The sequence below is a fragment of the Limulus polyphemus genome, unplaced genomic scaffold (assembly GCF_000517525.1).
Source record: "Limulus polyphemus unplaced genomic scaffold, Limulus_polyphemus-2.1.2 Scaffold1167, whole genome shotgun sequence".
Taxonomy (NCBI): Eukaryota; Metazoa; Arthropoda; class Merostomata; order Xiphosura; family Limulidae; genus Limulus; species Limulus polyphemus.
Window position 1 is genome coordinate 100426 of NW_013666777.1, and position 12232 is coordinate 112657.

The 12232-nt window shown below is 34.4% G+C and overlaps 1 protein-coding gene across 2 annotated transcripts in view; it reads left to right on the forward strand.

The window, feature by feature from the left end:
• The window catches only part of LOC106462444 (transmembrane protein 132E-like), a 53682-nt gene that overhangs the window by 20546 nt on the left and 20904 nt on the right, over positions 1-12232 (forward strand). Inside the window, exon 2 of one of the 2 annotated variants that reach the window (XM_022389713.1) lies at positions 3958-4813. In XM_022389713.1, coding sequence (XP_022245421.1) covers positions 3958-4813 — 856 coding nt within the window. Of the gene's footprint in view, positions 1-3957; positions 4814-7612; positions 7773-12232 lie in introns of both variants that reach the window. The other variant, XM_022389714.1, reaches the window with a different exon arrangement.

A 12232-nucleotide genomic window follows, 5' to 3' on the forward strand; every position in this document is an offset into this window, starting at 1 on the left:
TAGATTTTGTTATAAAAGGAAACACTGTATAGTATTGTAAAGTTCTGATGATCTCTTGAGGAGATATATATACAATACCATTTCTATTCACAATCCGAGCCATCCCTACATAGGCAGTGCTACCGCCTGCCTAATAGAGCCTAGGTATATTAGAAAATGTTTGCTTGTATATTTGTAGTTAAGTGCAAAGCTACATAATGGGTTATTTGTTAGATTTTTTTAGTTCTATAGGTAAAATGTTAGCTAGAACATGTTATATAAGCTCTATTAGAGTTGGAGTGGCTAGAGTAATATGCTAGCGAATGTTAGGTAAGCTGTATTAGACGTCGTAGTGGAATGGGTGATAAGCCAGAACATGTTATAAGTTATATTAGAGTAGAAGTGGTAAGGTATAAAATGCTGTATAAGCCCTATTAGAGTAGTGTGGATGAAATAAGCTAGAAAATATAAGATCTTATAGAGTAAGAGTGAATGGGTGATAAGCCAGAACATGTTATAAGTTATATTAGAGTAGAAGTGGTAAGGTATAAAATGCTGTATAAGCCCTATTAGAGTAGTGTGGATGAAATAAGCTAGAAAATATAAGATCTTATAGAGTAAGAGTGAATGGAGTGATAAGCTTCAACGAACAACTATATGTAAGTGGAGATATAGCTAGAATACATTTTATCTAAGCTCTGTTGAATAGAACTGAGTGGAGTGATAGCTAGAATGATTGGAAAAGTATCTAAAACATACTTATAACCTTCTTTCGAGTCAGAATGAACACTAGTAGCTGAAACATATATATATATACAAAGAGTTGAATATGTTGTGTTAAAACGCTTTTGAATATGCATATCAGAATGTCACGGGACAGTGAACGTCTGTATAAAGCACGGTGGAATTGTGTGTATCAGAACTACATTTTGATATTGGCATTACATAGGTAGTGTGATCTACTGGACATTGATCGCTTTTGCGAAGGGAATGTAACAGCCCTTTCCAATGCAAAATATTCATACAATCAGATCATAAAGATGTGTTCTGGTGAGGGATTTGGAATTTCCAAGATGTATATGTCCTATGTATTTAACGGCGTTGGAAAACAAATGAATATGAATGAACTTATGGAAACAAGATTTCCAGAAAAAGACCTGCAACAAGTCGTACCCCAGCCGTGGTAAGTAAACTGGGGCGTCTTGTTATAGGTGAAAATCCACACATATACAAATGACAGTGGAGAAAGCTATCTCTCAAGATTTTATGTACGTATGGACCGGATTCTTTACAGTAGGTATCTGTGACTTGTTGGCGATAAATTTCAACACTAAACAAACAGCACCAATCCACTTGTTTTAAAATAATATATTAAAATAAGTCATACGTATATACAAATGTTCATTATACTGTTGGCTATTACAGTTGTATTCAGAGCTTTAAATAATTGTCTCTTTTTTTTTTTTCGTCCATACAAGCTGGTTCAGTTACTCTAGAACACAATTGACAAGACAAATTATTTCTTGTCTACTGTGTTATTACAATACAATCTGTAATAATTTCACTTGAAAAGTCAGTAATATACACTTTTTTATGGCTAAATACACAATCACGCAGTATAGGTTTATCTATCTATATAACTGTCTATATATGTCTTACTTTGTATGCGTATTTATTGCCTGACCAAGGCCTAGAACGTTCTACATACTACGATATATCATGATGCAATAATACTCAGTCAAAACAACGAGAAAAGTTTAGAAGGTTCTAGTAATATGACGCAATAATACAACTAGCGCCGATTCACAGCAATTGAACTAAGCAACGTATGGTTCGTACACAGTTACGTAAACAAACCTGCGATAAACTATCGCTTCTAAAAATAACTAAATTTAACTTGTGCTATACTTAAACCATATAAATAATAACACATCGTATTAAACGTAAACAGTGGTGTATATCTAATACCAGCCACTTGCCCCAGGCAACAGTATACAACATAACAATATATACTATTTTATATACTAGCTCTATGTATTCGATATGGATGGAGTGATAGCTTAAATATATGATAGGTATAAGCTTAGCTTAATTGGAGTGGATCGTGTGTTAACTAGAGCACGTATTGTATTAGCTGGAATGGTGGAAGGGCGGCTGACGTAAACTAAAGTTACTCTAAATGTAACTATAGAAGATAAGTTTTTAAGTTGAATTGCAGTGTTTCTAATACTAAAAAAATATTATAGCATATCAATATATCAAACAACTTTGTAACAGATTTCTTTGAATCTTCCAACTGTAACAAAGTTATTTAACTTTCATGAACGATTATGATTTAGTTGTTGTTGTCCTCATATGTCATTCAAAAACTCGCTGTAGTATGCATACCATTTTGTATGAAATCCGACATCACTATAAAGTTAATTCATATATGTAATTTTGGAACGAAAAACTATTTTTAATATATTTACGATATTACCTGGAATATTGTCAACGGACTAACATGCTTTCACCAATAAAGAACTGTTTGTTTGTGGTTAAGCACAAAGCAATACAATGGGCTGGCTACCTATGTTGTGTCAACCACGGGTATCGAAAGTCGGTTTTAAGCGTTTTAAGTCATTTAACACTATTTTAATTACAAGTGCAAAAGTGAACAACGTTTAACGTGCACTGTTCTATACGAATGCGAAATTACGACGTTTATAATATTGACTTTAGAGACACAATGAAACACATTATGTTAATTCTTTACCTATCCCTGGCTTATAAATAACGCAATACCATTACATCTCAATACAAATTTCAAGACAGTTTATATTTACACTTCTTAATACCATAATTTTAAAAATTCACTATTGTATAACTATTATTCGTTTTCAACTATCTCAATTCAGGCGCCTAAAAATGTACAACTAAGCCTAAAGTTATTGGTGGTGGTGGACCCGACACTTTGCTAATACTTTATGGAAGGAAAATAAAATATGTGATATAGCAATAAACGAAGACAGTTGATTTTTACACTTCTTCATACCATAATTTTAAAAATACACTATTTTACAACGTCGTTTTATCAAGAGGTAGATCAAGAAAAAAATATCGAAATATTAATCAAAGATCGCGATTATTGACAAAGACAAGGTGTTTATACAAAGTTTTGTGCACAGATATATATTTCGTTTATAGTCATTCCATGTTTTTACATTCTTTACTTTAAATCTAAATACAACAACTCCATATTCTGCTTAGTAGGTTTTTGTTTCATTCATCTTCAACTATGTAATAGAACAACAGCATTATTTAAATGATTTATCTATTAAAACACATATTCTCTACTCATATATATATAATATTCCACTTGATGATGCTGAATATGTGAAAAAAATCTCTGGACTTGACTTAAATGGCATAGCACACGCTCCTTACGCGGTGGATTGAGGATTCAATCCTGTCTATATCTAGTTTTTTTGTTGTTTTTTTTATAAACAATGTTTCAGTAGTCACATAATTTTAGTACACACATTGTACACGAAGCACGAGTTTATTCTCTAGTATACAATTAATTAACAACTCTCACAGAAGAGTTAAGTTTATAGGTTCTTAGACACAAATTATTTTAATGTAAGGTCTTCCGCCAGGTGATTTCCTTTAAATCAGACCTATGAAACGTAATACGTGAAATATCTAGTAAAAAAAGTTAAAAGCTTCTCAAAATGTGGACAAACTCTGGATAATTTTATTAAACAACAGTACTGTTTGAGCAATAATACTTACAAAGTGTATATTCAATACTGGTTTTCGATTTGTAGAAGAACAGACAGGAGTTTTGCTCCGTTCTGCTTGACCTTCTGTTTGCTTTTGTGCGTTTATACATATTGAAATCAAAACAAAGCAACAATGTTTGAATTGATTATCCTTTGGTAGATGTCCTGGCTAATAGGTCAAAAGAGTAAAAAAATTTACATCTGTTGTTTACAGGGTCTCATGCTATAGTAGAAGTCACACTGGAAAGTAGGGATTCAGGATTCTTTCTTAAGCCTGGTCATCTGGTGGATCATGGTCAGCAAGGTGGTACAACAAGTAAAAGTGAAAAATTCACCTTGGTTCACCCTTCTTCTCCAGTGACTGTTCGGGCTTTCTATGGACCTTTTTCAGTAAAGCAGACATTGATAGTTCCATCAGCTAGCGAAAACCGGAATTCTAGTCAGGAAAATCTTGAAGATGAAACTGAGAGAATCCCACCGCTAGCAGTGCCATCTGGTGGTGACACAGACGTTATTGCACATATTGTGACCCATGAAGTTCGCCGCGATCAGCCAGTGCTTCGTGTACTGTTTCACAGCAGTAGGGCATCGGATCCCAAGACAAGGCAAAACTTCCATGACAGTCACAAGGGGGCGCTGTGTGTGGCGCTGTATGTGAGCTACCAGGAGGAGCGAGTGATGGCGGTATGCAATCCGATGTCCAGTCGTGACGGAGTTTGTCTGGGTGAGGTGCTTCTACCGTGGACTTGGTGGCCACAGCTTCAGGCTCAGCCTTGGAAGGTGACCAAGCTTCATAAAGCTGCTGTTCGAGTAGAATACGCTGTTCTACAGAGCCACAAATTGGAATGTACTGCCAACTCTCTCCTAGTTACAGTGCCAACCGGTGGCTCTAGCATGTTTCTTGCTCATGTTGTGCTGTCTAATAGTCATGGAAGCTACGAAGAAGTAAAGAATGATGATGTTGTTCGATTATTAGTTCCCCAAGCTCCGGTGTATCCTCGTTCTAAGGTTTATGTCCCCGTTTATCTTCAGTCACATCCAGTCTATCCATTATATGTGTTTGTTATAAGGTAAGTTTTTTGGGTTTGTAACCCTAATTTTGTTTATCTTCCTTGACCAAATTTTCGGATAGTTATTTTTACAATACTGTTGTTTTTGCTAATTCCGTTACGAAGTATTTTTGTAAGAAATTCGTAAAATATGTTAAACATAGAAGTTTCAAATTTATTTACAACTTTTTAATTAGTTATGAATAAACAACGAAATGTGCGTTTAATTATTATTCTAATTATTATTCTGGTTTTACTGTTTCTTTCTGTCCAGCAGATTCTTTATTCCTTCATTCATTTCTTATTGAGTTGCTGTTAGTTTTCTTGCCAAAACAAAGGTAACTTTTTAATTTTCATTATTTGATATTTTTACAATCTCACTAACTTATTTACTCTATCATTAATGCAACCATTTTGTTGTCTGAAACAGTTTACTTATTTTAAAATTCAACATTGTACACTTTTATTTTTCATATTGACCGTTTCTGCTTTTTTGGGTGGTATTCTATAACAGTTCCTATTAATTATTGTTTGTTTCAAGTTTTTCATTATTCCGTATTCAGTTTTTCATTCCTTTCACTATTTTATTCTTCACCACAGAGTTTTTTTTTTATCATTTCACTTTTCTTCGTTTTTTTAACACTAATTACATTTTCTAAGCAACTTCACGTTTCCTGCCTCAGCAATAGCTTTTCATTTATCTTGCCAATTTCTGCTGTTTTATATTCATTTTGAAAATTTTTTCTACCAATTTTTCATGTTCCAGTTGTTATTTTTGCCAGATGCTGCTGTTTTTTTCTTCAACGTTAATTTTTCATCTTGTTTGTTTCTGCTTTTTTTTTCTCGAAATACATAAACTTTCTTCTTTCAACCAATGTTTCTTTTTTTTTCTTTTTTGTTATCACGTTCGACTTCCTTTCAATATCTCAATCTCATTTGTTTCTGTTTTTTTTCCCCTTTCTCTGCAGACTTTTCTCCACTGTTAAACTGTTCTTTTACACTAGAACTTTTACCCATACTACTATTTGTTCATACACCATTCAAAATTGGTCTTAAAATGGACTAAACTATATATATTTCATCAGCATTCTCAAAAGAACCTAGGCCACATTGGTATAAAGAAAGATGTTCAGGATTCAGTGAGTGGGTTAGATACTTTGTAACGTGGCTGGAAAATTATATATTTGATCGTTTCTGGCAAGCAGGGTTACATACAAGGATTAATACAAAGTATTAATGTTAGAAAGGGCATATCTTATATATATATATATATATATGATGTGATATTCAGGTACTTTGATGTAAAACAGATAATTATAAGTATCACAATACACAGTGTCAGAAATGTTTAGCAGAGAATAACTTCGAACATTGACACTAAAGAATTTAATCAAACGCTAGGCAACTAAGAATACGTGTTTATCCAAGTGTTATTTATTCTTGGATAAACATGCACAGTATTATTTGGGGCTTCAGTTGTACTGGTTCGTTTCTATATTCTCTATTAATGCTCGAACAACTGGTTGATAGAGTAGATCAGAAGCACTTTTACACAAGAATTATTATGAAATCATTCTTTCAAGTCAGACAGAAACCTAGTGCAGTATCTAACAATCCCAGTATTATCTGTCAGCGATCATTTCCAAGAGAGATAAACTCCTAATACTAACTTGTACTTCTTGAAATTAGTACAACTGCACTTCAGGAGGGCATGATACAGAAACAGGTTCAAGAAAGCATAAACCTTACTTAAATAATAATCGTTTTTCATTATAATAAACAACATATAAGACCAGTAAGTTGGTATATCACATTTAAAAAAACAATAAAACTAGCGCTTTCAAGAGGTGAACCTGTTTCAATCAGGGACAAAGGGGGGAGTTAAATTCAGATAACGATTGTTTTTAGAACTTGTGTCACCCAGCTTATTAATGTTTTAAGTTCACGAGTGTTCATTGTTATTTGGGTACATTATCGTTTGTGGAAGACTTTGCTGAAGAGATTGGGTAGATAAGATAACATTTGCTTTTGGAATTCAATTGGTAATTATTTTCAAAATGTTTAATAGGTAACAATTTGAAGAAGTGAATATTTTCCCTGACTTTTCTAACTAATGATAGATGTTGATCTAATCCTTGCTGATTCTGTTTAATTATCTTCAGTTTTTACTATAAAAAAATGGAGGAAGAAGTTGGGGTACTTAAAAACGGATACTGATATAAATGTATTTTTATATATTTCTACAAATTATCTTACTTGAAATTTTCTTTCTTGATAAATAAATAGAGGTATGTTTCTTTCTCAATAAGCACTTAATATCGGATACATAAACAGACACAGAATAATTATCTGTGAACAAGTTTTTCAAGGAACAAGAAATGGGTGGTGATAGTGCATTAAGCAAACATCTAGTTTTTATTTGTTCTATAAGTAAGTTATACTCTATTTTTTCTTTAATGTTACTTTTATTATAAGGATTATTTTGCATTGTTAACTTAATATATAGATATAGGACTAACCCAAATCTCTTAGAATCTGGCCGAATCTCATGAGATATTATTGGAATTACGGCCGAAAATATTGCCAACAGCGAGGGCACCCAACCCATCAAACAATGCATTCTAATCACTATAATTCAGAAATCAGAGCAGTGTGTTAAATAAGCTATATTTGTTACTGGTTGATGTTTTTATATGTGTCCTGTGTAGGTGGCTGGATATGATCGAAGTTAATAAATACTGACACTGATGAAAATTCAGTTTTACTTCTAGTTGAACAATATAAAAAAAAATCACAGTTAATACTGAACTATATTTGTAGGGCTCGAGTTGAGAAGTGGTCTTCGCATTCTAGGCGCTCAGGAAACATATCCCTCCAGGTGGCGCATTTCTATCGATATAAACACCAAGCAGACTGTTGCCACTCTAAAAGCATTCGTTAAAGACAAGTCTCAGTATGTTTCTGATGGCGAAAGCTCAAGGTAAATTTTGCAATGGAGTCATTAGGTGAGCAGGTGAAACTCATTGATATGAAAGAAATTATATGAAGTCTAAACATTAGTGTGTTATTTTCTTAGGTTAAAGATGTGTTTTGTTACACATTGTAGTTAAAATGAAGATTATTGTTTGGTTGTGTGTTCACTGCATTACACATGTAATGGTTAGCCATATCTATTTATAAAATTTCAATCATTGCCCTAAACTGTGTATATATATATTTTTTAACTGTTAGTTCAATATTTTCATTCTGATATACAATTGCATTGATTTCAAATTATCATCTCTTAATCTTCAGTTTCATTCGTTTTTAATCACACTCTCAACTTAAACTGTTCCTTTCTCACGCCATCATCCCACCAAAATGTATATTAAATGATAAAATGTACTTTTATTGCTACGACAAATAAAAACCATAAACTGTCCCCCTTCTTAAAAGTTTACAAAATTTAAATTTCTTGTAACTTTACGAAGTATTTGATGATTTAAGACGATCCTTGAGCTTGACTGGTTATAAACGATCTAGTATTGCAAAATAATGAGTCTTCAACATTCCCAGTAATAACACCTTAAAAAACCTTTCCGGGTTTCGGGATATATTTCCCGTCATTTTAATTTTAAAAATTTCAAATACCAATTTTCCGGGGCCCCTTCATATAAGATTTCATAGAATAAATATGAATTAACACAATTGAAGACTAATAGTTCAAATCTGTGAGAACCATTGCATTTCGAAATGTGAAATAAGTAGAGATTGGAGTAAAACTTTCGAAGAGGAGCTTCTTATTTTTAAGGGAACTGTAAATGATATTAAGTGAATTAAAGTTTATGGGAGTAATACGTCAGCACATTAATGGTGATATTGGAATAAAAGTAATAACTCCACTTATCCGTTTGAAGCGGGCCGGCATGGCCAGGTAGTTGGGGCGCTCGATTCGCAATCTGCGGGTCGCGGGTTCGAATCCCGGTCACACCAAACATGCTCGCCCTTTCAGGTGTGGGGGCGTTATAATGTGACAATCAATCCCACTATTCATTAATAAAAGAGTTGGTGGTGGGTGGGGATGACTAGCTGCCTTCCCTCTAGTCTTACACTGCTAAATTAGGGACGGCTTTGCGCGAAATTTATAACAAACAAACCGTTTGAAGCGTTTAAGTTTTGGAAGCCGTGAAAGCACTTAGAAAGTAAAGGAGTGAAGGTATACTCGGAGGGGGAAGAGGGACGGGGGATGTATAGCCTTATTTCAGGGGTGTGCCGGTTTTATTTTATTTTAATTTTTGTGTACAAAGTCGGAATATGATGTTTTGTTTTACTTGGTGGATGTATAGTGTGTATGACCATGTCAGTGGAGATGAAGTTATGTAAAAGTTCAATTTTATTGACAATCACGTTCATTAGAGGAAGTTTAACCAGAAGAAATACCAGAAACTGTGTGGGATTTAGAGGCTAGAAGAACCTCAACAGATTCCAGTTTGTTGTGGTGATTATGATTCTGTGCAATTATTTAGGGCAGATTTAATCCCGTCAACAAAGAGAAGTACCACTGCGACCCTTCTTGCTAACTTGAGTGTTACAAGCGCTAATTTTAAAGTTAACTTTGCATAGCCTGGGGCTTCTATGAATCAATGTGTTTAGTGTGTGGGTTGTCCGCTTCTCACAAGTAACCTACATTTATATAGGTATGTGAAGAATAGGTAGGTTGTTACTAGGATCTTATTTCTTAGCAAATTTTGGTGAGAAAGAAACGTAGTGATAGGTGGGGCAGCTGTCCCAGGGCTCAGGCTGTACTCAGAATAAGGGCCGGCACGGCCTGGTAGATAGGGCGTAATCTGCGGGTTCGAATCTCTGTCTTCGAACATGCTCTCCCTTTCAGCCATTAGGGAATTATAAGGTGACGGTTAATCCCACTATTCGTTGGTTTGTTTGTTTGTAATTAAGCAGAAAGCTACACAATGGGCTATCTTTGCTCTGCCCACCACGGATATCGAAACCCGGATTCTAGCGTTGTAAGTCCGCAGACATACCGCTGTGCCACTAGGGGGGGGGGGCTATTTGTTGATAAAAGAGTAACCCAAGCGTTGGTGGTGAGTGCTGCCTTACTCTAGTCTATCACTGCTAAATTAGGAATGGTTAGCGCAGATAGCCCTCATGTAGCTTGGTGCAGAATTCAAACCAAAACCAAACCCTCATAATTGGTATTTGAAATTTTGAATATTGAAATTAAGTGAAAAAATTCTGAAACACGGAAAAGGTGAGGCTCTGTCTGTTCTTTGAAAGGTGAACTGCTCCGAAACTGATCTAATTAAATGCCGAATCCAAAAATAGTGTGTGTTTCGTGTTTCTTTCTCACTAAATTTCACAATTTCGATGTTGAGAAATTTGCTGTTTGTAGTGGATAAAGAACAACCCAGACATAATACACATGAATTGCAGATCACCAGCACAGAAACCTGGCCTTATTCTTTGATTTTATCTTACTCAGGATTGCTGAAGAGAGGAGGGGAGTCCCCGAAACCCGTCTAACTTAATGACAAGATACTGTGTCTCACGTTTCTTTCTCGTTGAAATTTACAGTTTGAGTGTTGAGACAAAAATACTTTACAACGAAGCTTGTTCTTAGAACAAATCAGTAGCATTTAACTCTACATATCTTTCAAATGCCTATGTAAATAAATATTATCTGTGGTGAATGAAAAACACAAAACACGTGAATTACAGATCGCTATTACTCAATAGTAAAAATACACACTGAAGGTTAAAAAAGTTGGGTAAAGAAAAAGAAAAAACCTTAGCGCTTTCGACAGATGGACCTAGAGGAGTCGTTAGGCACTGGCACGTGAGGCCCGTGCCCCAATTCTATTCGACAGTGTCACGAATTCCTGGTTGGTGTCTTGAAAAATCAGAATAGAAAACCATGATCGATATCATACTGAAACGTCGAAATTTCCCACGCCTATGGGCCCTCGCCCCGAATATTTTAAGCACTTAGCGACGCCTCTGATTGAACCCAAGTTTGGTTGTCAGAAAAGCTCGGATTTTTTCAAGATCACCACTATCAAAGCCCTGAACTGTGCTTTGTTAAATCTTTTCTTAGCGTTACTGATGAAGTGTGAAGTCTTTCTAAATTTTCTCCGAAATTCGCAGTTCTGGTGTTGAGAGAGAAAAACAACATTAACAAAAAATAGAGCCAAAAGGTTCCCAAGGGCTTAACTCAAGGCTTCTTCTCGGATACTGGTCAGGCTAGAAAGTAATTAAAGTCCATTGAGTATTTGAATTAGGTCCTACAATTAAACTGATCTAAGCTTAGATAATTCAAAACCATTCCTAAGGAACAGGATAAAAAAGGAGTTTTGTGTGTGTGATCAAAGGGTTAAGTAAAAATAAAAGTATTGTAGTTTTTAGATCAAGTCGCTCTTGAAAATCACTTTTATGAAAGTGGTAAAAATACATTACATCTATACATTTATTCTGATACACCAAACTTCACCAGTGTAATAAAACACTCTATATACGTGACAGTGTTGTTTACATAAGTCCGTTAAGGTTAGTTACAAACTGGTGTGCTGATACTTGTGACACTAACACACGTGACATAAGTCTGCTAGAGCATTCTACAAATTATTGTACTAATACATGTGACCCATTCAATACACACGTGTACACCTAAAAATATGATAAACAGTATTACACTGATTCATGTCCTGTGACACTCTAAACTACACAAAAACTGCTCTGATTTTTCTTGTGACACGTAAGACTAAAATATTCCACCGATGCGTATAGTGTTACATACCAAACTACATTGTATTATTCTGAGAAAAAAGACTAATCAATATACTGATTCATATACTGTTTCACATCAAACTACACAAGACAACAGCTACATTACACATGCGTGTGGCAGTACAGACTACACCAGTCTGACAGAATAAATATTTACTACCCTATTACTGCACTCTTATTGTTGCAAATGGTAATTTCAAAGAATGTTATTTATATATATATATATTATTTGCCAAAGTTGTTACATCGTTTATCTTATCTCCTGCAGTGAATAACACAGTTCATATTTTAAAGTACTGTCACATTTTAATTATAATATATTTTGTTGTTCTGTTCTAAAACTTAAACCAGTTAATCTTTCTTATCGTGGAGTTTCATCTTGTGACAAGTAATTAAAGAGAATTAGATTTTGTGTGGAGTGATCGATGGATTCCAAACTGTTCTTTTAACTAGATGTTTTGCATAATAGATGCTCGCTCAGCAAGCAGTTAAAATTAAGAGATATGTTAGAAAAAATTTAATGTATTTTATCTCACTCAGATTTTGTAACATATCATCATATATCACCGTTGATGTCAACATTGTTGACCTTAATAAGTTTCATACATACATATATATATATATATATATTGGCCCGGCATGGCCAGGTGGTTAGGGCAC